Source organism: Haliotis rufescens, unplaced genomic scaffold (genome assembly GCF_023055435.1).
Source record: "Haliotis rufescens isolate VD_foot unplaced genomic scaffold, xgHalRufe1.0.p SCAF_7, whole genome shotgun sequence".
In the NCBI taxonomy this organism is placed as follows: Eukaryota; Metazoa; Mollusca; class Gastropoda; order Lepetellida; family Haliotidae; genus Haliotis; species Haliotis rufescens.
In genome coordinates this window covers 49,496,016-49,523,447 of record NW_025964361.1, presented here as the reverse complement: position 1 = coordinate 49,523,447, position 27,432 = coordinate 49,496,016, and the positions used below count along the sequence as shown (strand labels likewise).

The window sequence follows — 27,432 nt, the reverse complement described above, 5'->3', positions numbered from 1 at the left end:
CGTCAGACCGACCTTTCATCCAACCAATCAGAGAGTCGCTTACCAGATCGTGAAAGTGACAGTCGGAATGTGTTTTCTAATCATGCAACCACGATATATTTAACACGGGGTATTCCGAACAACAGTTACGGGTTTTATGATTATATCCATACAATCTAGGCCATCTATAAGCCATTTCAGAATGTTCTTCTTATCAGTTTTAAAATTCTTAATCGAGATTACGTCAAAATATGTTTCGAAGAGTTTGAAACTAGTGTCATAAAGCTCAAGAAAGCTGCCTTCTGATTGGCCAAAGTCAATCATTTCATTGTTCGGTCAAAATTTGTGTTCTGATGTGACCCGTAATGGGATGTCCTTTTAATGAGATTGCTTTAGCAATATTCCAGCAATATCATGGTGAGGAATGCCAGAATAGGCTGCACACATTGTACCTGGACAGAAGGCGTCAAACCATTCCAAAACACTGAAAACAAACGCACGAACGCACCATTTGTTCAGGTGTGGTGTTGTTCTGGACAGCAACATGTGGCGCATCGGCTGTGTGCGCAAAGGCATGCCGCAGTGAACTCTGTCCCTGGGCTTGTCACTGTTCAGTCATGCTTTGATAGAGAGCAGCCACATAATATTTGTTGCGTTTTTTAAAACACCCACTGCATGTCAGTACCCATGTGGGGAATCAAATCCAGGCCTCCGGTGTGACAAGTGAACACTTTAATCACTAGGCTACCCCACTTGGTGAATGATAACACAAAGACATGATGCAGTACTCTCCTTTATGTATCTCAGTATGGTGACTTTCAACATGGATATATGACATGGCAACAAGCTAAAACTCCATAACAAGCACATTTCACATGGAGACTTATAATACATAGCATCATTAATAGTATAGAAAATAAATAAAAAATGCAATCAGTAAAGGGGAAACTGTCATACAAGACCGAGATCAATTAATAAAATTACAAAATTAAGAAACAGCTACATGCATTTGTGGTTTGGGGAAAAAAAGAAAGGTTTGTTTCAAAATTCCTCTGGCAACAGGTCATGACATACAGATATAGCTGTAATGATCAGACAAGATCAACCATGATCCAAAGTTTTCAATAAGTATAAATAAAAAAATTTCAAAGAAAACTGTCCACCAAAAATATTTATAGTGAAATAAGTGCTGTTCTAACTCATGTTTCTGAGGAAAATAAAACAACTACACTGATTATCTATAAATATTTTCAAAATATAATGTCAATTCTTGAGTTATTTCAATTACTCACTCACTCGTATTCAGTTAGAAAATCTGTCAAACAGTTACTTGGTCTGGCCTTAACGAAGACACATAAAGCACTTCAGCGGCACAGGAATGAACATAGCACATAACATCACAATGCATGACATTCCTCAACACTACTAACCAAACGGTACTTTTGTCTGTATAGTCTTTGCTAGTCTGTTTTACCACTAGGATGGCAGCTTCACTTCACAAAATCAGCTGAAAGGAGCACTTAATGATCTCCTATTATCCAGGGTATATAATCTCCATTCCATGATGCTAACTCCATGTACCTGAGTCCATTCACTACTATAGTTTTGAGTCTGATTCAAATGACACAGCCATCCAATCAAATTACACTAAATTGCAAGACAAATTCTGCTTCTGGCAAAGTGATGTAGAGGATTGTGAACTGGTCCTGGGTATATACATGTATAGCAATGGAATGTCTCCATGATTCCAGGCTAGAACTGGTCTTCAGCAACCCATGCTTGTCAAAAGAGTGACTAACGGGATCGGGTGGTCAGACTCGCTGACTTGCTTGATGCATGTCATCTTATCCCAATTGCGTAGATGTCATCACTGGATTGTCTGGTCCAGAATCGTGGTTATTTACAGATTTCATGCAGCTGAAATATTGTGGTGTTCAGTGTTAAACAAATAAACAAAACACAACAAAATGGAGATAAAATTTTGCAAGATAATTTCGATCAAACATTCATGGAATTAGGAGAATGTTGAGATTGATCACTCCACCCATATGAAGGAAGGGTTAACTGCCACCCCTGCAGCAAGGCTAGGGAGGACTCTAGTCATGCATAGTTGTATGTACACTGGCGTAGATGTGCATCCATAACAAACAGCAACGATCATGGCAATGAAGCCATGTATACTAGCAACAGAATGGTTCCTAAAATAGCAGGCACAGTCTCTTCACATCACATACAAGACTCCACAATGTCCACAGCAACCTCCTTGGGACGTACAACCACCTTGGATAATGCCACTTCAATCACAGAAATAGTTACAAAATGTTTCCTTCACAGCAAAAGGGTATCGGGAGAAGGCAAACATCCGAAGTGCCCCTGCACTTGCTCATGAAAGTCTTGTGTGGACATCTACTGGTCCTCTATCCTGATCGACAACTCTCCTTAAATGCTTACATGTCCTTTGAACAACAACTACCATCACACGGTAACTGTGCAAATGATCAATACATATAACAAAATCTGATTTGATTGAAAGTAAAAAGTAGGATTATTTCAAAAGCCTACATATAGTTCAAGAACTGACATGAACTGACAAATATACCTAATAGCCTACTTGCCTTGTAATAAACAGTTATTCTCCCTGCATAACATCTCTTATTCATATACATGTATAGGCAAATCTTCGCCAGTCAATGGCATTAACTGACTATATAAGATAGCTAATGAGATAAATCGCAAAGAACAATGAAGTGTGGTTTATTTCATGCCAAAACAGTGTTCTATCATGACATAATTTCTGGAGATTCAAACATGCGCACACGTTATTTGTGAGAGGGGAGTATCTGGTGAGTTGTTCCCCATAGATGTAGCTGGGCCACGCAGATAAACACGATGGCTGAAAGATCATATCCAGAAGCGGGAGAGATATGATGATTGTCATTGGGAGAACAGCTTCAGCTAATCGACGAAAGGATTGTGAGAATATACAGGAAATACACACGTGCATAAAATGCACTTGTCCGACATTGCCGAGGTAGGATTCTATTGAGAGAGTCATCATTATCAAAATTTAGGGTAAATATTTTTAAAGCGTGTACATTTTATCAACACCATCAAAGAGGCTATACACAATGTTGATATCTCATATAAGCTGTACCCCTCGTGGTTTATTCTCCCTGCAGTGCTGTATTGTGTTTTTTCTCCTTCATTGTGAGAATCAAGAATGAAAAGAAAATCCAAAAGCAAGACTTAACACAAAAGTGAGAACCACAACAGTTATGGCACATGGATTTGGCATACAGGTAAATATTACATATATTGCAGTTGTTAGCCGTCCTGATATAAATATTTATCATGATAGCCTCTAAAGTTGTCATTTGCCTTGTCAGGAGTTCTCTCACCTTAATCATCCAATTGGACGATCCAATCTTAAATACCCCCTAAACAACATTGAGTTCACAAGAAAAAGGTGCTGTTGAGAAAGTTAAAATGAAGACTGTGCCCCTAGCCTAAGTGGGCACAGGTTGAAGTATATTGTGAGGGAGTATTTCATCAGCTGAACCTTCTCCAACAGTGTGGTCCCCTCACTATCTCTCTGGGTCCACTCTGCTGTTTTGGCTGCCTACTTCACACCTTGAACAGCCCAGTGTACTGTCCACACCACTGCCTTCTGTACCACAAAATCCCTGTGCAGTAAGCTGTATAACACATCATAAAACAGCTTATCGTATGATTCACACAAATTACCAGGAAAGGCAAAGAATTATTTAATTTTGAGAAAAAAAAATTCTCCAAATTCCAACATTTGATTTAGTGTCAAGATTGCAGACAGATTGTATTCTGTCATGTGACCGTCACATGACCGAAACTACTGGTAGTTCCATACGAATTCCCCCCAGCCCCCAACGCTGGCCGAGGTGACTTATGGGATTGAGGTGAGTGTGCCCATCTGGATCAGTGTGGTGCCATTGATACAAGCACCAGGTGGAGGCACCATGTACGACATGTGTCACTGGCTTCATGCTTTGTGGAATGGGCGGTCTAAGATTGCACTAGTCCTCTTGCTGAACCACTCTTGACTAGATTATCTCCCCTTGGTCTCATAACGCCTCCAGGTCAACATGCCTCAACTGGGGATGGGTTTTCTGCAATCAGAGCTTGTCTTGAAAATATCGTAATGAATGACATATATTTGATAAAAGTCATGATATTTCAGCATACATGTGACAATTTGGTTGAAAAAACATGTGAAAAGAGCCGAGATTTTCCTAAAAAAATGTCTTGGTCATTTTAGAGTGAGTGAGTGAGTGAGATGGGTTTAACGCCGCTTTTAACATTATTCCAGTTATATCATGGCGTGTCAGCTTAATGTGGGAGGAAAGCCCGAAGTGATGCAGGTCTCAGACGTTTACCACTTCGGTGAAACCCACGAGCACGGGTATGGTGCTGACAAACCTAGAAACATAATCGGGGTGAACCGGGATTCGAACCCACAATCATAGGTTTCTGGCGTGTCCAGGGGAGGCAACTCTGCACAGCGAATTGCGGGGCCTTAGACGACTGGGTCATCCGTGACCCCCTGGTCATTTTAGAACATTTCCAAGAGTGAGTGAGTTGGGTTTTACGCCACTTTTAGCAACATTGCAGCTATATGACGACGAGGAGCACCAGGAATGGGCTTTAGACATGTACCCATGTAGGGAAAGGGTACCCGAGCTGAATTCCTGGGTACAGAATCTATCCAAAACTTCACTGTGTTCACTGTGGACACTTTGTATCAGGCAATAGTTACCTTCAGTTTCTTTTCAATCCTGTCGACCTCCTCCCCCAGGAGGTCGATGATCTTCTCTCCATGGTTCAACATGAAGCCCTCCACGTCCTCGACCTTCTGCAGCTCGCGCATCTCCTGCAGCCACCAAACACACAATACTGTACCATGACTCGTCTTTTACACACCTAGCAGATCAGTGGTTCACTTGTATCACATTGTGTCAGCATGATGTGGGTGGAAAGCCCCATGTGATGCAGGTTAAATATCTTACCACCTTGGGTACCCCATAAATACAGTTTGTTTGTTTTTGTTTGTTTGTTTTGCTCAGCAATATTCCAAATTTATGACGACAGTCTGTAAATAATCATGTTTGAACCAGACAATCCAGTGATTGACATCATGAGCATCGATCCACACAATTGGGATACGATGACATGCATCATCAACCAAGTCAGCGAGCCTGACCACCCAATGCTGTTAGTCACCTCTTACGACAAGCATAGTCACCTTTTACGGTAAGCATGGGTTGCTGAAGCCCTATTCTATCCCGGATCTGCACTGGTCCAGTAAATACAGGTGCTGACTATCAAGCATCGTAATGGGGTAGAATCTGTGAACCCATGAAGCTAGCCACAGCAGCCAACGGATGTAACTCTGCCATGTGAGCACAGCTTACGTCTAACTGACAATAATTCCTCGTTTTACAGACATTTTTTTCAAACAAGTGCCAGAGGTGAAACGATACATTGGTGCATTGTGCATCGCTAGTTTTCATGCGTCGATACAATACACGATACATTTTATTCTGTATCGATACAAGACGATAACCTGGTTTTTGTCAGTAAAATAAATTGCAAAATATGTTGGAATTAAGTTCACTACTGAAAATATAGCCACAACGAACGTGTCTACAGCTAGCTTTTCCTTTTGTAAAATATTTATAGTCAAGACATTTCCACACAATTTGACATAAATATGCATATCGTGATACGTATCATATCGCGACCTTTGTAATGTGATACTATTTGTATTGTGACCTTGTTGTATCGTTTCACCTCTAACAAGTGCATGGAAGACGATTTTAAACCAATTTCAACAGGAATGATAAAACCACACTACATCGAATGTTTTCGGTAACACAGTTTTCTGAATTCTAAAGATAATTTTCATATCAAGTTTTAACACTGCAAAGAGAACGCACTGCAAGCAGCTGCTCCAGGTCCAGCTTGTAAAGGTATGCACGAGTTATCTCCCTTCCATCAAAGTCCACCTCAGCCTTGAACCTCACCTGGCCGGCCATGTCAGTGGCCTTCACATCATGAAGCGACCTACAGAAGGGAGAGCAACTGGTCTCACATCAAATGTTATGTGCATCTGAGGCAAGTAGCTTCACAAACACTAAATACATACTAGCGTCAAATTGATATGGTGCTGATATCCACCAAATCAAGTGATAACACCCATCTGACCATGTAAGAACACCTCCCTAAGCATGAGATAACACCCATCTCATTAAGTTATAACACCCACCAGACCATGATATAGCACTTCCCCGATCATGTGATAACACCCACCTGACCATGTGATAACACCTATCTGACCCAACTTCCTTCCCAGTGTGTAACACCTTCGCTACACTCTCGGTAACATTGCTGCCACTAGTGTGGTGCGCAGCCATTACAAGAATCTTGAAATTTACCCTCTAACCCCAAATGTAGTAACATTTATACTTTTGTTTATGTCTTTGTGAATGCCATGATAGTTCATTTTGGAAAGGTTTACGATGGACCATGTTTTCCAGATGAAATTACTTTGTTGTTTGTATAATCAGATTGCTTCGAGATTGCAGACTAACAGAAAATCAACTTCTCCCTTACATTCTTACTACATCAATTACATGATAGTTTTAATGAAATAGAATTCAAATTGACAAACAAAGAAAGTAATTTAGCAGGGGTAAGTGTATTCGGCGTCAAGACAGTCGCCACTTGTTAATAAACATAACTCCAAGCAGGGTTGTCGCCACCCATCACAGTAGGGAGTTTTGACTGGTGGCAGCGATAGTATTGAGAGTTCTGGGAACGGGCTATCGCTGTGAGGGGCTTGCTATCTGACCATGACATAGCACCTCCCCAATCATGTGATAATGCCCACCTGACCATGTGATAACACCTACCTGACCATGAGATAAGACAAACCTAATCATGAGATAACACCTATCTAATTATGAAATGACACCCACCTAATCATGCGGTCACTCTCCAGGTCCTGGCTAATCTGCTGCTTCAGTGTCTGTGGGATGGACCTGCGAGCAGAAACACACAACATCAAGCAAGCCAGACAGTCTCAGTTACAAAGAAATTATGAAACAAGAGTGAAATAATCATATGCCCGCCCAATATTTGACATGTCCAGTTGTGTGCAAGGTGAGAAATATTGTACAGTTTTCAAGATCTGCTCTGGAAATGAACACTACCGATTTTCAAAAATCCCAAACTATCAAAAGGTACTAGTTCACAACTGCACCTATCCGTGTGCCAAGTTTGGTTAAGATATCTCTCATGGCTTTTGAGTTCTGCTCCAGAAACAAAACATGATGGACGGAAGGGCATATGGATAGCACCCATTTCTTGATCCCCCTACCACTTTGTGGCGGGGGATAATAATCCCCTCAATCAGCTATTAAAAGTATTGAATCAAATCAACTTCACATCACAGACATCTCAAAGGATACAAACTCTACAGTACCTGCCAACCAGAGCTTCTGTGTTTGTGGTGATAATAAACGTAGCAACCACCCCGAGAAGGCCACCAATCAACATGGAGCCGAGGGAGTCAGCGAAGGGGTTGCCGGTGTAGTGTGTGATGCCCATGCATGCCGCTGCTATGCCTACCCCGACCACGGCAGCGAGGTCCTCGAGCAGCACCACGTTCACATTGGGGTCAAACCCACCCTGCACTGAAACATGGGCAGGTCACACAGAAATTAGACTCGGAATGCACCAGCCTTGTCAACAGAACTTTACGTCTTCGGTAACATCTGCTGTACAGACTTGGAATGCATCTTGGATATCTTGGTATCAGTGTTTGGGTGTCACCCTGACACAGATGAAAAAGTCAGAAAAATATAATGATGCTTCGAACATGTTATGATCCATAATCTAGTAATCCTGATACCAAATTGTCAATTTAATATTTTGTGACAGATGTGGTATCAATTTTTGAACTAGTAAGAATCCTGTTGTCATTATCAGTGATCATGATGCAGTAAACTCTCATATACAGGAGTTTTAAATTGTCCTTTAACCTAAGAAAGCCACATGATGCCCAATCCTACTTACCATACTGCCAGAACCTCATGTTCTTGGCTCGACTTTTCTTCCTCACTTGGTTCACAGCCACAAGCAGCGTTGCTGAAACACAATAACCTTCTGTACTTCCAATACACACACTCTACCCAATGTTGATCCTTGCTGCTTAACCCCCATGTATCATACTCATGTTTGTTTGTTTGTTGTTTAGCAATATTCCAGCAATACGACGGCGGTCTGTAAATAATCGAGTCTATACCAGACAATCCAGGGATTGATATCATGAGCAACGATCTACTTAATTGGCATACGATGACATGCATCAACCAAGTCAGCGAGCCTGATCACCTAATCCCGTTAGTCGCCTCATATGACAAGCATAGTAGCCACTTACGGCAAGCATGGGTTGCTGAGGACCTATTTTCTACCCGGATCTTTTCAGGACTATTAAATTCATGAGTCACTCTGCCTGAGATACTGTGGACAAGATATCAGACACTTTTACAGACGAGCCTACTCATTACCAACATGACCGAAACAGACTTTTGCTGATTCGTTCGTGCCATATTTACTCTGAGTCAAGTGATTGAATAGGGTTTCACCCTAGTTTGCAAGACTATGGAGGTACTATAGTAAGAAAAGAAGCTTGAGCCCACTGGTTGATAGAATAATGCAAGCATGATGATGAACAATTTCCCAGCTGAGAGTTGTTCTTCACTGCTGGTCCCTGATCTGTGTACCCTAACACCAGTCACTACTCCAATTGCCATAATCACCCTTGACCACTGAATATTGTCAGTCACGTACTGTTTTTATGTTGTCTGCAAAAGTTAATGTCAAGTAGGCTCACCTCCTTCAGAAACAAAGGCAGCTGCTAAAGTCCCAAGAGCCTGGAATATAATCAAGAACATAATATGGTTACTGTACTCAACTAATGCTGCTGGACTGCAAAAATGGACACATTCATTGAAATACTCTGAACACTATGCTGAATTTTCTTTATTTTTCTATATTTTTCTATATCTAGATGAAGATGAACTTATTTAATCCCAGGGCAGCTTATTGACACCTGATTCAGCTGATCCTTGTTAAAGTTTCACTGGTACTAGAAATTTTTCCATGCTGCGGGAATATATAATTGCAAGAAAATATGATATGGATTTTATAGGAAAGTATGACCTGATTGATTTATCCACAGTCTGGAAGACAATAAAGGAACTGGATGCACACATATCAAATTAAATCTTCCAATGGCTTCAGCGATATGCAGTAGTCACACAGGGTATATGTCTATATGACCAGATTTTGATTTTTGGCCAGGGTACATTTTTGTAAACAATGTGAGCTGACTTCACTATGGATAATAATTCAGTTTTTTCAGAGCATGATGTGGGAGGAAAGGCGAAATGGATTGATTGTAGGCAGTGTCTGAAATACAAAGAAAATACCAGGCTGCCATCAGGACCCCTAGACTTTAGAAGCTGCAGGCCCGGACTAAACTCTTCAGGCCCTCATTCTATACGTGCAGCTTATTGTGACAAATGGGCAGGTGTTATTTCGAACACTGATTGTAAGTGTTTACCACTTCAGAAAAACACATCAGCATGATGCTGACTCACAACCATCCCACCCTGGCACAACTAAGGGACATAACTCAAAACAGAGAGTTACAGTGCCTTATACATGTTATATATGTTATACAACCCATGCACTGACAGAAGATAGAATTTTCAATGATTATGATTAGATCATTACATCATTGTTGTTGCAGTTGATTCTGAGCCAGGAATTCACTGGCCATTCTGAACTTGCATTTTAACAAGTAGATCATTACGCACAGTGCTAGAGAAATTATATATGAACCACAACAAGGTTTAAGTTAGAGTAATCTCTCAAATCTGTTGATTACAGAAGTAGAACAACTTGCCGCTTCGTCATGGTCTTGATTCTCATGCATTCTTCATTACTTCAAACAAACATCAGGCACACTGTTTCAAGACAGCCTGAACATAGACGTACCCAGTACATAGAGCCAAGCTGTTCTGGATGGAGAAAACCCTGGATGCCATGGTAACAGGACAGGCCTGAACCCAGACAAAAGATGCCCACACCGCTGATCAGGGATGAAATATGTCTCAGGTTGACAAACCCATACCTGCAACAGACAAAGCAGGGATGTAGCTACAGTCATCTGACTGGGAGTAAAAAAAAAAGGTGAAAAAATGACACAGTTCTATCTTTTAAAATAAATAAGATATGGATCATAACTAAGAGTGAGTGAGTATGGTTTTACGCCACTTTTAGCAATATTCCAGCAATATCACATCGGGGGGCACCAGAAATGGGCTTCACACAATGTACCCATGTCGGGAATTGAACCCGGTGTTCAGCGTGACGAGCAAAAGCTTTGACCACTAGGCTACCCGACCGCCCCTTATAACATTAGAACATTATTCTGGGACTGGTCATTTAGTATAGGGTGGGGGTCATGCAAGGGTGATGCATAAATGGGATGGGGGGTGTCAGCAAAATTAGACACAGTTCTCACCAATCTCGCCCCCTTAAAGTAATTGACCAGTCCCTAAGTTTCAATGTCCCTGGGAGGTCCCAGCAGTTGTTGGATCTGCATAAGACCTCTGAGAGTGTTTCATCATCATGTATTTCACCGAAGAAAAAAAATATCATGTCCGGCTTTTCTCCCAAATCAGATGATCATACCATGATATAACCGATAAATGTGTTAAAAGAGGCTTTAAACCAAACTCACTAGCTTACATGCAGTTGACATTTGAAACTTGATATCTTATGGTGACATCATAGGTTCATGAGTGAGTTCACCAGTTTGGTCTGATGCCCATTTGACCAGTTTGTCAGTTATACCACGACGTGTCGGCTTGATGTTGGAGGAAAGCCCGAAGTGATGCAGGTTTTAGATGTTTATATCCTACTTACGGGTGGTCGGAGTCTGGCTTCTGCATGGAGTGGTACAGCCCGAAGGCCAGGATAACCTGAATAGGAAATTATATTTTCGAGACATCGTAGACCTGATGACCCTAATCACAACTGACAAATTCAACTATAACTTGTTGGTGCATTTTATCCCTGCATTAGTCTACAGCATAGCTCATTGGATGTTAACATTAAGCTCAGGAAACACGAATACAGCATTTCCATTGAAGTCGTACCAACTACTTACAGAGGCCATTACCCAAAAAGACTGTGTAAAACACCTGGGCCCACTTGCACAAAGCGATCTTAGCGCTAAGATGATCGTAACTCCCATACTTTAGCATAGGCTTACAATAGTCTTAGCGCTATGATCGCTTTGTGCAAGTGGGCCCTGATATGTGGGATCACTTACACCAACACTTACCTTCCACGGTTCCATCTCAGAACATAACTGTCTAAAGTCTATGTTAAAAGTATGTGAGTTAAGATCAGAACAGCGTTACGTTAAGATAACTTTGTGGAACATGCCCAGTATTGACGATGTGGGGATAATCGACAGCAATATTTGCCTACCTGGTTGACAGTATTGACGATGTGGGGATAATCGGCAGCAATATGTGCCTACCTGGTTGACAGTATTGACGATGTGGGGATTATCGACAGCAATATTTCCCTACCTGGTTGACAGTATTGACGATGTGGGGATTATCGACAGCAATATTTGCCTACCTGGTTGACTGTGTCGGCCACTGAGTGAATGACTTCTGAGAACATGCTGTGTGAGCCTGTGAAGATCCATGCTACAAGTTTTATCAGGCTGTTCAAAGCATTACTGAAAACACAACAATAGATGATGTTAGCTGTAGCAAGTCTAGACAGAACCTTTCTGCATGATCAGTATGAAGACTAAAATCTGAACAAAATGTTATTATCTCATGCTTATCTCAAAACAGTTGAAATTATTTTTTTAACATCACTCTCAAGAGCCTCAAGATTATGATGTGGTCACTGCCAATACCACAGCAGCCTGTAAATCATTGAGCCTTGGACAGACAAACTTCAACCTCATTAAAATCAGATCTTAGTTCTCGCTAACGCTAAACAAAGATCTGAGGACATCCCATTACGGGTCACGTCAGAACAACCTTTCATCCAACCAATCAGAACGTCGCTTACCAGATCATGAAAGTGACAGTTGGAATGTGTTTTCTAATCATGCAACCTCGAAAGATTTAACAGAGGTAACAACACTTACGGGTTTCTATGATTATATCCATACAATCTAGGACATCTAGAAGCCATTCCAGAATGTTCTTTTAATCCGTTTTTAATTTTTAATCGAGAATACGTCAAAATATGTTTGGACATGTAGTCACCAGTTTCAAACTAGGGTCGTAAAGCTCGAGAAAGCTGCCTTCTGGTTGGCCCATGTCGATTTCTTGTCAATCATTTCATTGGTCGGTCAAAGTCCCGAAAGGTCGTTCTGACGTGACCCGTAATGGGATGTCCTCAGATCTTTGTATAGCGGTAGCGAAAACTAAGACCTGATTTTAATGAGATTGGACAAACTTGTGATTGATATTATGAACAACGTCCACACAATCACCCAGTCTGACCACCCAATCCATTTAGCTTGCCTCTTACAACAAGCAAATATGAGAGGGGACTCAAGAACTTGAATAAAAAGGGCAGGAAGACGACAAAATTATCCTGAAACTTACACAAAAATTGCTGACATGACAACTCTTCCTGTGCCACTCTCCAAAAATATTTCCCTCTGAAAAATAAATAAATAAATAATCCTACCAACTGTACACAACCTAAATATTTACATAAGCAGCAGTATTTAGTGTTACCAGGCTTACAGACATACAAGCATCTCCCACTGGAGTGGAGGTGGACAACATCCACACAGGTACAGTATTAGTAAGTAACCATTGTACTAAAGAGGGACTACGCTCACAGTCTTTTGGCAGTTTTTAGTCAAGGTCTCAACAATGAAACTATGCCCTGTGTGGAAGTTACACATTGTCTCTGTGTAATTAGGGAAATCATTATCAGCTTCATTGATATACATACTAAAATTATATTCAAGTGGCAAAGAAAGTGCTGTCTGAACAACTTGGATCAAATGTGCTGGTACCGTCAGTTTGTCCGAGCCTAGTCCCCCTTTAACATGATCATTGTGTATTCAATGATGTTACTCAAGTAGATTTAATTCTGTTTACTATGCAACTTTCACTCTCACTTATTGTTAAGGGAAAGGGGCGGTGGGGTTGCCTGTCACGCCGAAGACCTGGGTTCAATTCCCCACATGGCTACAATGTGTGAAGCCCATTTCTGGTGTCCCCTGCTGTGATATTGCTAGAATATTGCTAAAAACAGCATAAAACAAACTCACCCATTGTTAAAAGGAAAATAAAGTTCTTAAAGTTAGCCAAACAATGACACAGGTTGTAGACATTTGCCACTGAGGTGAAACCCGCAACCATGGGAATCATAACTGATACTTTGGGATTAGGACCCATGACCAGCAGATCCTAGCTCAGCCAAGGGACACAACTCTGCACAATTACAACAGAAACGAGTAAGTGACAGGGAGGATTAGGAGGAAAAAAGGAGACTAACGACTGTGTAATTTTTGTCAGTGGGAGGTCGATCTTCTGACATGGCTGCTACTCGTAGTTTGTGTTGGTCAATGAGGCGCCGCATCTCAAACACGTCATCTAGATGTACAAGGGGAGACAACTCTTAAATCTTGTTTCTAAAATAGGTTAATTCTTACATCTGACATATTAGTCAACAATTGGACATTTAAAAAATCATAAAATTTACCAAATAGTTAATTTTTACATAACTCCTTATGGCTTACATACAAGATGAATATACTTTATAAACATGTAATTAAGCGGCAATAAGATGAATACACTTTATAAACATGTAATTATGTAGCTATTTTCAGATTCATCTTGATCCTAAAACCTTGGAAGTAGACTAACAGAAATTCAGACTATAACTAGTGATGCATAATGAATGGACTGCAGTAATGTTGAAGTTGTAAGTCTCCACGTCAGCTCTACACTCACATCGGTCCCCCTGCAGCAGCTTGTGTTTCTCCTTGTTCAGTTTGTCCAGGCTGCCCCACACTCTCCCGGCCCTGTGGAGGCCAACACACACACGGTATACCACAACTAGTCTACGCGTCACATCCAATAGTGCACACATTGGCCCAACAGTAGAAATATCGGGTGTCACAACTTCATGGTAATTTTACATTTGCATTTCAGTGATTTTCAACATTCTGCATGCTGATTGGTCAGATGAGTGAGTGAGTGAGTGAGTATGGTTTTACGCTGTATTAGCAATATTCCAGCAATATCACGGCGGAGGACACCAGAAATGGGCTTCACACATTGTACCCATGTCGGGAATCGAACCCGGGTCTTCGGCGTGACGAGCGAACGCTTTAACCACTAGGCTACCCGACTGCCCCGATTGGTCAGTTGAAACGTTATGATGTCATGCTGCTTCACTATTGTTATTGTTGTTTGTTTGTTGGTTAACGTGACACTCAGCAATATTCCAGCTTTTTGATGGCGGTCTGTAAGTAATCGAGTCTAAAAATGCAGTGACTGACATGTGCATCGATCCATGCAATTGGGAAACGATGACATGCATCAACAAAATCAGCGAGCCTGACCACCCAATCATGTTAGTCGCCTCTTACGACAAGCATGGGTTGCTCAAAACCAATTCTAACCTGGATCTTAATGAGTAGTTTCATTTTTGAGAACAATATGTTAGGACGTTATCCATTGTTCAAGACATCACAACTGAACAATAATCTTCATCATGTTAAGTGAAATTCTCTTGTATACATTGGAGGGTTGACATTTCAAGCATTTTTCTTCATTTTCTGTCTTAAAATGACAAAGAGTAATACATAGAATAACCTACATAAAATTAAAAAAGCACAGATTATTTGTACAAAGGCTTGTATTTTACATCACTCATTCACTCAGTCAGATGATGTGAAATTTCATGAAGACTGTTAGTTATTCTCAAAATACAACTACAAGAATGGGCAGTACATCAACAGATGGATATTTTATAATTGTGAAATGTAATAATACGTGAATGCTGGTATCTGTACTGATAACAGATTGAAAAGTGCTGGCAGACTAAGAAAATTATGATCAGGGCAAATCTTGTACAAGCACCGGACTTGGCAACCACTGGGGGACCAACAACTGGAATCGTTTGATAGATATTTATTACCATTAAAACTTACGTCCTTGTTGTCAAACGGTCCACGTGGGTGGGTGTTTACATGACGTCACCCGTTTACGCAATAACCAATGAAATGTGTGTGTTATCATGACGTCATATTGACCTGTCAGATCACTCGTATAAGCTCCGCCCACTGGAGTGCGGTAGTTCCTACCGCAGATGGGGCTTTAAGCAAACAAGAGTGAGTGAGTGAGTTGGGTTCAATGACACTTTTAACAGTATTCCAGTCATATCGCGGCGTTAAGCAAACAAGAACAGTATTACCTGGTGATGACAAACAATACTTACAAAATCATTCACAGTCAAATATAGCAGTTTGGATAAATACAAGATTAGCTAACTCCAAAACTCACAAATCTTCCACGTCCGAGCGCAGATAAACAACAATCTTTGGCCCTGTCTCATAAGGACTCCGCCGTGAGTACTTTGGCAGCTCATCGAGATCACTGGATAAGAAATGACAAATACTTAGTTTCAGACATGAGGACAACAAAGATGGTACTGGCAGTCTTATACCATGTATACATAAATGAGAAAAGACAATCTTTTCAAGTGTCAATTACAAGAGACAGATTGGTCCAGTTATCTAGTGCACATATTTACACAACTCTTGTAGAGCGGAGTGGTAGAGTGAGTATGGTTTTACGCTGCTTTTAGCAATATTCCAGCAATATCACGGCGGGGGACACCAGAAATGGGCTTCACACATTGTACCCATGTGGGGAATCGAACCCGGGTCTTCGGCGTGACGATCCAACGCTTTAACCACTAGGCTACCCGACCGCCCCTCACAACTCTTGTAACCATGGTAGCCATATCAACATGGATGGAAGACGAAGACAGCCTAATGTATCTCATGTTTATTTACATGAATTTCATTACAGTCTCTTTGTTTGTTGTTTAAAGCCACACTCAGCAATATTCGAGCTATATGATGGGGGTCTGTAAATAAAAAAAATACAAATGGAGCCTGGGCCAGAGAATCCAGTGATTGACTTCACGAAAATTGACCTCACAATTGGGACACAATAACGGACATCAACCAAGTCAGCGAGTCTAGCCACCCAATCCCATTAGTCGCCTCTTACAACAAGCACAGGTTACAGAAGATCAATTCTGTATTTCCCAGAATTTCTTTACAAACGACACCTACAACTACCGTATTCGACGTAATAAGCGCCCCGCTCTAATAAGCGCCCACTGCGATATTTTCTAATATATTGGCTAGCGTACAATCCCAATTAGCACCCCTTCCGATTGATCAATGTACACAGGACTTATATATTCGTGTATAATACGCATGTTATATGCATTCATAATTATGGGAAATTAAATTCTGGATAAAATATATCTGTCGTATATAAACATTTCAGGCTGTTAGCATAAACCACGAAATTTACGATCTTTCAACTCTGTTGTTTTTCACCAAAATAATATTCTAATAAGAGCCCCCTATTTCTAACTTTGAGAGCGCCCTGGGCGCTTATTATGTCGAATACGGTATATCATGTTGTTTACTCACCTTGGTTTGAGGAGGTATTCATTCATGGCTCTGACGGGGAGGATGTAGATATTGCCGGTATAGCTGTAGTCGATGGACTTTTTCCTTGCTCGGGGCGTAACTACAGGTAAACAATTACACAGCCATAATTATTAATATCTGATATATTTGATATTTATATACTTATCCTTATTTTATATAATGCAATCTCTTGTTGTTGGAACCGAAATGTAACCACAATTGAGATCTCTCAGCCAGGGAGAAACACTTCAATAAAATGAATAGCCCAGAGCTCCAGATAAGCTTTTGGTGTTGTGGGTATTTTACCCATGCATTTTAAAATCATTGGGTATCAGTAATTCTATCTGCGTATTCAAATTTCTGTTACTGTCATCGTGAAGTTTGGCAAGGTTGACGAAATGCCCGTTTATAATTTCAAAATAAGTTGCTGATTTGCTAATCGAATACGCAGGGTTACTTCACAATATTTTGATGATACGCACAAATATTATTTTTGTAGCGTATCTGTAATGTTCGTTGCGTATTTGATACGCTTGGAATATATTTAACTGCGTATTTCTGCATTTCTGATGCGTATTTCACGCAGATACGCAGCTTATCTGGAGCTCTGATAGCCCAAACATGCCTACCACTATCATGACTATGACCACTAGGCATCACGTAGCCCAAGTTGAGCTCGATACTCCTTAAAGTGATTTGGGAGTTGAACATGGGAAACGGTAAACAAAGACATTTCAAAATCCCTTTCAGTTTAGTATCTACACATTGTTTTTCACACCTGAAAATTCCACACCAAAACTGGTGTTCTGTTCACAACATGCACAATTCTTTACCTTTTAAAACCTTCTGTGATTGTGATGACTTTGTATCCCCTGAGCCATCGAGAGACTTTGGACTAGACAATGGGGTTTGGGCTCCCGCAGCGGGGGCAGCCATCTTGGGCTGAGAAGATCCCGGTTCGGATGGTCCATCCTTGCTTCCTGTGCTCGAGCTCAGCTGGCGTGCAAGGTTGGCAAGAGTCTGGGACCAGGTGCCCTGGATTTTCTTGATGTATTTGCGTGTTGTGGAGAACTGACGTTGACAATCTAAATGTAATATAACAACTGCATTTTGTGGTTCAGATGGCATTGACTGTTGATAGAAGTTTTCTCATGTTTGTTTGCCTGTAGACACTGGAACTTTAGAAGATTGCTACATCACAGTAACCATGGTAACCCTACTGGATGCTCCCCTTCTTCACTTACTATTCTCACCAAAAACATGAACAGTACATGAGGTGAGGTGAGGTGAGGTGAGGTGAAATGGGGTTTAGTGTCGCGTTCAAGATCATTGCACTTATACAGCAACCTGCAAGCACACACGTATGTATGTGTGTGCTGCTTGTACCAGTCCAGACTAATGCCGATTTTATGGTGCTAGCCCACTGAGATACCATTCTGCAGTGTAACATGAATACCCCACTCAGACACATTATACTGACTCTGAGCCAACCAGTACTATTTCCAGCCCCTTAATGCAAAACGCCAGGCAGGGTAACAACAAGTACATTCTTTTAACTTCTTTTGGTATGATATGGCCGATGATCGAACCCCCGACATTCCGCTCATCGGGCAGACTCTCTACCACTAGAACACGGAGGCAAGAACATTACATGAAAACTGTCTGAAAATTTACGATCAAAAGCAGTGCATCTTTGACCAGCAAACAAGGTAGATCAGCATGACAGACCAAATCTTTTACTTCTTTGTAGCTTAGTGCATGAAGAATGTGATACGTGAAAATCACATTGACAGGTTCAGAGGATTTGAGGAAAAAGGGATGTAAAGTTTCAGTGGTAGTAATGGAAATGGACAGTTGGACCAACTACAGACCCAATCACAGATGCACAAATTGACTGACGAAATTTTAAGTCTTGATGACACATGCTCAAATTGGAGATGTTAAGGTGATCTACAAGACTGATGAGGAAACACCCGAGGAAATAAAGCAACATATCCCTTCCAAAGAGTTAACGCTGACGGACTGAAAATAAACTCAATAAACCACATAAATGAACCTGCAACCCTGACTATCAGATCAGTATCATCAGTAGTGTTGGTTAAGAAGATGTGATCATCTCAGCCTCCTCACCTCTACACAAGTGATGAGAAACCATTCGCTGCTGAAGCCCCACACCAACTCTCAGCTGAGATCGCAGAGCCTGGTGCAACAACAACTGTGCCTCATGACACAGCGGTCGCAACATCTTCAGACTGTTATGAGGTTGAGCCTGTTGGATAAATGAAACATCTGGTTGGTGGAAGGCTGATCTCTTTTATCACCAATTCATGAACAGGTGCATGCTCCTTGTATTCTGCATATTTCATCTGATACTTAAGAAAACCTGTATCATCAACTAGTTGACATATGTTTTAGTTAATGTCAGTGTGCCAGAAATGATGAGGATAACTACTGTCCACACTACCTTTCACCAAGCTTCCTTTCTATCATGCTCAGCATGATTGCTTTTATATATTTAGGTTTATATGTAATTAAGGCAAGAACGCACTTTTCTGGACACATTCAGCCATTTCTGCAAGAGATGTGCACGAGCTCATTCCTTATATATAATTTATGTGTTTAGTTAGCAATGACTATGAAAAATACTATGTGTTTGTTGAAATGTGGCACTTATGGATGTCACTCATGAGGTTACCACATGCGATTGTGGAACTTCTATTTTCAAGTTAGTTTTTAAAGTTGATGTCCAAGTTTGATTTGCATTAATTGCTTTGCTTTTCAATTATTTATTTTTTAGGCTTAATAACATTAAACCATACAAATGCAAGCAGCATCATTTCTACTGCTTATTTTTAGCCTCATCATCCTGTTTTTAAAACTGTCATGTTTTCACATGCCACTATATTAACAGCATCTAACAAACAAGGCAGATATATAGGTGTCTGGTAGCCGAGAGCTGTGATTGGGTTAAACAGTCAAGACATATTGTAGGGTAGTGTCTTGACTGTCGGACCACATTGTGGCTCTCGGCTAGGTGTCCAGGCCAATGCAAGGGTACCTTGATGGTGCATCGCAACTTTTAACTCTACATGCTTATGATTCAGAGCCATATTTTTAAACAATGTATTAATTATCTCCATATCATACAGGTTTAAAGATGGATAATACGAATGTCAACTGCCATACTGATCATGATCACCTCGAAAAAAAAGAACATATTGATAAAATCTATAACTTATATGTTATGCCTGTAACTTCTTGGATATTTATGAACGACTAATGAAATGACTGATTAACAACTATAAAGCGCTGTTATTAATTTATTCTACTTTATTATGTCATTTATTATTTTCCCCACTGGCAGTTCACTGATCCGCTTCTGCTAACCAAGGTTGTCAGGTGATGTCTGATCCGGCAGTGGCAGTTGACATTCCTTCTGTCAGTGTCACCTTGATAGACATGCAGACAACAGTAATAGTCGTTACAAATTTAACAAGCAGCTAAGTTTATCCATCACCATTGATCACTTCAAACATTGTCTGACAGTTACCTTTGCAGCAGTCAAACTAATTCTTCACATCATATAACCCTGCACGTTAGGGAAACCATCTTTGTTTATAAATATATTTGTGGTCTCGCGTGATTGGAGGAGACTTTACAATTTCCTCTTCCGGTTGAATGTCAAAACAGAAAAACACGTGTTTTTCAGAATATTTTTGTGGTCACTGGATAAGATAGAAAAGATTCCGTGTATCTATTTATTTTGCTTGACCGTGCATCACTGTTCAATCGTAGTTAGGGGCCGCAGTTAATTAGCCTATTTGTATTGAGATCTGAAATAGACAACAGGTGGCTCCGGAGCATTGTTTAAATTAAATACCTTTGTCAGTTTTGTCACAGAATCAGCTAGACAAGACATGATAAAGTCAACATGTCTATGTTCGAAAACACACAGGTCTCTTTTGACATTCAAGCGTTTGAAACACGCATTAAACATCAAACCTGTCGATGGTTTTGAAGAGATGATTCGTCAGGTGACTAATTTCAATTGTTAGCTCCATCACATCATGATTTTTCCATCACAAGACCCGTGAAGGTCCGGATGGAGAATACGTCCTCAGCAACCCATGCTTGCCGTAAAAGGTGACTATGCTTGTCGTAAGAGGCTACTAACGGGATCGGGTGGTTAGGCTCGCTGACTTAGTTTCACGTCATCGTATCCCAAATGCGTGGATCGAGGCTCATGATGTCAATCACTGGATTGTCTGGTCCAGACTCGATTATTTACAGACCGCCGTCATATAGCTGTAATATTGCTGAGTGCAGCATTAAACAACAACAAAAAACTTCACGATCTTCAAGTCATTACTAACCATATAAACTCAGCTTATGATCCTTTACATTTTTCATTTGCTGTTTATGTTTGTGTGTCTCTTCATCAGTAATGAAATAACCTAGACATGCTACACATAGCCTGGACTGAGGAAGATGTGAAATGTGAATAGTTTTAGCTAGGATTTCTACATATGCCATTTAAAAATTATTGAAACAGTTCTATAAATTGTTAGTTGCATCTTCCACTAAAGTATTATTTAATGTACCATTATGTAAGGCACGGTAGAGTGTTATTGACACGATTACACAGAAATATAGTTTATAATAATGTATGTTTATGACTCCTTCTGTCCATCAAGAAATCTTTACCACTCTTCATGCACACTGTTGACTGCTATTCTGTGTACAGTATAGTGATTTCAACTTACCAGGGTATTTGTAGTGATTGTTTTCTATGTTTACAGGTCAAAAGGGCAGAAATGAAAGGTTTACCTATTATCCATCACCATGGCTATGTCAGCGACCTGCCAATCAAGCACCGATTTGCTATGAGAAAGTTTCATGGGGTGATGCGTTATTTGAGAAGAGACAATGTAATCTCTTCCAAACAAATCCTCCAGCCCGAGCATGTGAAGCCCAAGGACTTGCTACCAGTGCATACAGAAGACTACATCAACAGATTCTTCCAAGGGCAGACAACTGACAAGGAACAGAGATTCACTGGATTCAAATGGTCAGAGGGACTCGTTAGTCGGTGCAGGTATGAAACAGGTGAGGTTCCGGATGAGCAAGCGAAATCATATGCCAGACATTGGCATGAAACTGTTATGGATAGTAACTTCTTTCTTTGTAACAATGTTTGAGGGCTACTGTTTGGTTAATTCCTGGAATTAGATGAACCTTGATTAAGAGGTGAGAACAGCCCTGAAATGGTATCATAAAAATAGAGAAATGGTTATCAATAAAAGTTTGATATATTTGTTTTTTGCCAAATTATAAATATGATAAAAGCAAATAAACAGCTGCATGATAGAAGTTGTGCCGGAAAGAGTTTCTGCCGTGTCTGAAGCTTCATTTGTAATCATATTTAATTCATCAGACTGTAAAGTACTACTTGTGTGATGACTAGACTAGGGAACAAAGAGAAATAACAACCTGATATGTGTGGTAAATACATCATGGCTGTGTTTGTTCAGAAGATAATCTAAAATTATTCTCGGAAATGTTGCCAAGTACTGTTCTGATTGTAAAGTCACTCATTACATTTCTGGGGGCATGGGTAGCCCAGTCGTCTAAGGCGCTGCCATTCGCTGTGCAGGGTTGCGTCCCTTGGGCACGCCAGAAACCTATGATTGTGGGTTCGAATCCCGGTTCGCCCGGATTATGTTTCTAGGTTTGTCAGCACCATACCCATGGTCGTGGGTTTCACTGACGTGGTAAATGTCTTTGACCTGCATCACTTCAGGCTTTCCTCCCACATTAAGCTGACACACCGTGATATAACTGGAATACTGTTAAAAGCGGCATTAAACCCAACTCACTCACTCACTCATTACATTGTTTTGTCCATAATCCACACTCCAATGATGGAAATCAACCACTGACTTGGTCACTACACCTCACAACATGCATTTGTCATGACACATTACGGTGGAGTTTAAATGTCAATAACTACCCAAGTCAAGGGGTCAGTCATTCCCTTGCTCCTATTTTCCCCTCTCAGCAGGCACAATACTAGCAGCTGTCACAGCCATGGAGCGTGGCCTGGCGTGTAGCACTGGGGGAGGCACGCACCACGCCTTCCCTGCCCATGGCTCGGGGTACTGTCTTCTGAATGACCTGGCTGTCGCTGCAAGCTACATGCTGAAACATGGCTTTGTGGAGAGAGTTCTCATTGTAGACCTTGATGTACACCAGGTAAAAAGTCTGTATACGACTCAGTATTTTTAGTTGGTTTGATGACATTACTATTGTAATTAGCTTCCTCCAGGACGTCCATGTAGTGACTTGGCACAGTAGCGACACCATCTCTACTATAAGCAACCCCAGTAGAAATGGCGGTATCGAAGCACGTTTATTAGTGCGCATGGTTGCATTCAAGAAGGACTACATATTGGTGACAGATGTAGTGTATTTGTAGGACTGTAAATCATGTTTGTGTATTTGTATGACCTGCACCTGGTCTGGGAGAAACATTAAGCAAAAGACGCCTGGTTTGAATGATGATTTATTTGTAACTGACACGAGGTTCATGGTGATGACGTCATTTCCGTTGTTGGGGAACATTTTACCATAATAGTGCGTACACATTGGTGCTCATAAAATGTAAACAAACCTAACAACAACAACTACTTAGATTTATTTATTAATGATATGCCTTTACCATCCTCAATAATCTGGGGTATTGTATCTCCATTATATTTTATAAGATACCATTTATCCATTCACCACCTTAGTGTTTTTTTCGAAGTAACATGGCCATCTCTATCATCAACCAATCAAAATAACCATTCTAGAACCCGTTCCGCAAAGCGATCTTAGCGCTAAGATGATTGTAACTCCCATGCTTCAACATTGATTTATGATCGTCTTAGTGCTACGATCGCTTTGTTGAACGGGACCCTGGTGACTTTAATCAAACTTGCTATGACTGGCAATTAACCAGAACCTAGTTCCCCTTTAAAGGTTATTACAAGATTAATTTTTTTATGTCCTGTAAATTTGGTGAATAGATGGCTGAAGGAGCAAGATGCCAGTTGCATACCACTGACAGTTTCATGTTTTATCAATACAAGTCTGTGAGATATTTGTCACATGATATCTGGAGCACGGGTGTCCCAGTCGTCTAAGGCGCCACAATTCGCAGTGCAGAGTTGCGTCCCTTGGGCATGCCAGAATCCTTTGATTTTGGGTTCGAATCCCGCTTTGCCCCGATTATGTTTCTAGGTTTGTCAGCGCCATACCTGTGCTCATGGGTTTCACCGAAGTGGTAAACGTCTGAGACCTACATCACTTCAGGCTTTCCTCCCACATTAAGCTGACACGCCATGATATTACTGGAATACAGCGTTAAACTCAACTCACTCACTCACGTGATATCTTTGTGTTGCCAGGGTGATGGCACAGCGTATATCTTCAAGGATGACAAGCGTGTGTTCACATTCTCAATGCATTGCCAGGATAACTTTCCGCACAAGAAGCAGCAAAGTGATATCGATGTGGGACTTGATATCGGCTGTACGGTATGTGGCTATGTTAGATTTAATAATGGTAATGTGTGTACTTATATTGTACTAGCCTCCATACACTCGGTGCATGCTCAAAGCACCAACATTATTACAATGGTCGATGGATTAGTGTGCACCCAATTTTCATTCTCAGCTCCCTGGGGAGTATACACCCAAGCTGCCTTGTCAGGCACAAGAAGGTTAACAGTCACATTGGATTAATGAGGTTTCACTCTGTCTGTGTACCTCTGGATTAATGAGGTTTCACTCTGTCTGTGTGCTTCTGGATTAATGAGGTTCCACTCTGTCTGTGAGCTTCTGGATTAATGAGGTCTCGCTCTGTCTGTGTGCTTCTGGATTAATGAGGTTCCACTCTGTCTGTGTGCTTCTGGATTAATGAGGTTTCACTCTGTGTGCTTCTGGATCAATAAGGTTTCACTCTGTCTGTGTGCTTCTGGATTAATGAGGTTTCACTCTGTGTGCTTCTGGATCAATAAGGTTTCACTCTATCTGTGTGCTTCTGGATTAATGAGGTTTCACTCTGTGTGCTTCTGGATCAATAAGGTTTCACTCTGTCTGTGTGCTTCTGGATTAATGAGGTTTCACTCTGTGTGCTTCTGGATCAATAAGGTTTCACTCTGTCTGTGTGCTTCTGGATTAATGAGGTTTCACTCTGTGTACTTCTGGATTAATGAGGTTCCACTCTGTCTGTGCACTCAGGATGAAGAATATCTGTCAACACTTGATGATCACCTTGGCTGGATTGTCAAAAGTTTCCGGCCCGACCTTGTACTTTATGATGCTGGCGTTGACCCCCATGAGAAGGACGAACTCGGGAAACTCAAGATGACAGATCAAGGTGATAGCATGTCCAAACGTCCTTATAATGTCACAATGATAGGGATCAAGTGAATATGCTAGTGTTGCCGAAATAATTAAATAAATACAAATCGTGCACATGAAGGTTTAAGGAAGTAAAGGATGAGCATCACCTGTTGGCACTCCCAGGGGAAGCAACTCCATAGTTTAATATGACAAGGGGAGGCTACTCTGTTTATGGTTAACATGTTGTCTGTGGGACCTCAGAACCTTATGCAGAGAGGTATGGTTTCGGAGTAAAAGATCTGTTTTCAATGAGATTGGTACGACCAAGATCACTTTGCCTCCAGGGGTATCCCATGTGATCATGGTGATAGGGGAGTCTATTCTGTTTATAGTTAACGTCTGTTGGCTTGCACGGATGACACCACAATCTGCTGCACCAAGGGTAGACTACTCTGGTTATAGTTGACGTCTTTCTGTCTGTAGGTTTGTACGACCGAGACCACTATGTGCTGCAGCACTTGGCCTCCAGGGGTATCCCATGTGCCACTGTGATAGGGGGAGGCTACTCCAATGACCTTGACGAACTCTCTCTCCGACACACCATCGTACATCGAGCTGCTACTCAGGTCAGTCACAGTACAGTCAACTGAGGAAGAATTTCATTGAGTAGTATGTTGCTGTGAGTGCGTGTACGTCTTATTACAAGCAGTTTCTTGATGTTTTTTAGGAACACAAGTTTTAGCAACATTTGACCTTAAACAATTAGCTGAGGTTACCAAGAATGAGCTTCACTTTTTGCACGGATGTGGGGAATCATACCATGTGACTGGCCAACGCTTAACCACTGGCTACCCATGTATGGGCAACAGAAAATAGTGCATCTGGTGTGAATTCCAAAATTCTTAATTCATAACACCACTGCCACAGGCTAATTTGCATATCACGTGACCGGACTTTTCTCTTGTTTGTAAACAACCCGCTTTTTCAGAAATCAGAATAGAACAGGCTTATGAAAGTATTTGGGGTAGCTTTACATATTGTTTTGCATAATTATATAGATATGCTACTACAATGTATAACTGCGACAGTGTGTTGCATGACAATTTATATTTATGCATCAAAGTGACCGTATTGCTAGCTCTCCGTAGGGCTTCAATGACAGCATGTGGAGCCGTACAACCAATGTAAACATATGATAACTACGCAAATGGAAATAGTTTTCCACGATTTTGTATATTTTCTCAATGAAAGTTAACCATTCTATGACGTGTGTACCTAGATATGTAGATGTGTCAAAAATGAAACAGATGAAAAGCATATGCAATATCTTGAATGGACTGTGAAAGATGTGAAGAATCGTCACATGGCGCTGGCCTGTGGCAGAGGTACTATGCTGGCTAGGTACTCTGGGTAGGAGAGTGTCATAGAATATGCCTGGTCTTCAGTTAACATCAATGTTTTGTCAAGAAGTGAATGTAACTGAATGCATGCAATAGATCCTCATAGAGTTTCTTACTTCATGTACTTGTTCTCCCTTGAGATACAGTGGCAGGTAGCGGTTCCTTTGTACCGTCTTCTATTTCAGGTGTGGCGTGAGAGCATGGCAAGTAGCTGCTGATGTGTCCAGACTTTGAGAAGTGATGGGGTATGGTGGTGTGCAGGGCAGTCTGTTGCAGATTGTACATGCTGTTTATGGAGTGAGTGAGTATGGTTTTACGCCGCTTTTAGCAATATTCCAGCAATATCACGGCGGGGGACACCAGAAATGGGCTCCACACATTGTACCCATGTCGGGAATCGAACCCGGGTCTTCGGTGTGACGAGTGAACTCTTTAACCACTAGGCTACCCGACCGCCCCACATGGTGTTTATAGACATGTTTGCAGGAAAATAAAAAATAAAAAAGCAGAGGCTTTGGTGTCTTTTTTAAAGCTTTTCCTGTGTGTTGTATAAGGCATGTTTCATGGACTGGACTGCAAAGAGTTGAGCTTACTATGTATTTACTTTTTGTGTGAGTTGGCTTAAATGCTGCTTTCAACAGTTACGTCATGACATGTCAGCTTTGTGTGGGCTAAAGCATGTCTTCAAGATTATGCTTGGGTTTCAAGACCTGTGTCAAGAGGAAAGGAAGTGTACGACCAAGGGCGAGTTTGTCCCCCTATGCAGAAGTGGACACGACCAGGGCGTGGTCAGTTGCTCAGGTGCAACATGTTTCTCATGTCAACA

General features: G+C 41.1%; 2 protein-coding genes across 4 annotated transcripts; one reads left to right on the top strand and one right to left on the bottom strand.

Annotated features, from left to right (window-relative positions):
- Window positions 1–759: 759 nt before the first annotated feature.
- LOC124110476 (zinc transporter 9-like) lies at window positions 760–20,441 on the bottom strand. The gene is made up of 18 exons (XM_046469857.2): window positions 20,370–20,441; window positions 18,950–19,088; window positions 17,653–17,904; window positions 16,820–16,919; window positions 15,651–15,743; window positions 14,094–14,164; window positions 13,636–13,733; window positions 12,729–12,784; window positions 11,737–11,839; window positions 11,011–11,066; window positions 10,078–10,213; window positions 8,909–8,948; window positions 8,089–8,160; window positions 7,496–7,706; window positions 6,990–7,052; window positions 5,949–6,075; window positions 4,769–4,882; window positions 760–4,121 (listed from the first exon to the last, which is right to left on the bottom strand). The coding sequence occupies exons 2-18, from the start codon at window positions 19,062–19,064 to the stop codon at window positions 4,077–4,079; spliced, it is 1,752 nt and encodes a 583-aa protein (XP_046325813.2). The 5' UTR covers window positions 19,065–19,088; window positions 20,370–20,441; the 3' UTR covers window positions 760–4,076.
- Window positions 20,442–20,479: 38 nt separating this feature from the next.
- Window positions 20,480–27,114, top strand: LOC124110475 (uncharacterized protein SYNPCC7002_A1628-like). Of its 3 annotated transcripts, none has more exons than XM_046469856.2 (7): window positions 20,480–20,853; window positions 21,619–21,925; window positions 22,881–23,071; window positions 24,268–24,396; window positions 25,102–25,240; window positions 25,690–25,832; window positions 26,792–27,114. In XM_046469856.2, exons 1-7 carry the CDS (start codon window positions 20,737–20,739, stop codon window positions 26,822–26,824), a joined length of 1,059 nt encoding a protein of 352 aa, XP_046325812.2. In that variant the 5' UTR covers window positions 20,480–20,736; the 3' UTR covers window positions 26,825–27,114. The 3 variants fall into 3 exon arrangements, with proteins under 3 accessions (XP_046325812.2, XP_046325811.2, XP_048244005.1); XM_046469855.2 differs by having other exon boundaries at window positions 22,878–23,071; XM_048388048.1 differs by having other exon boundaries at window positions 20,480–20,962; window positions 22,878–23,071.
- The last annotated feature ends 318 nt before the right edge of the window (window positions 27,115–27,432 follow it).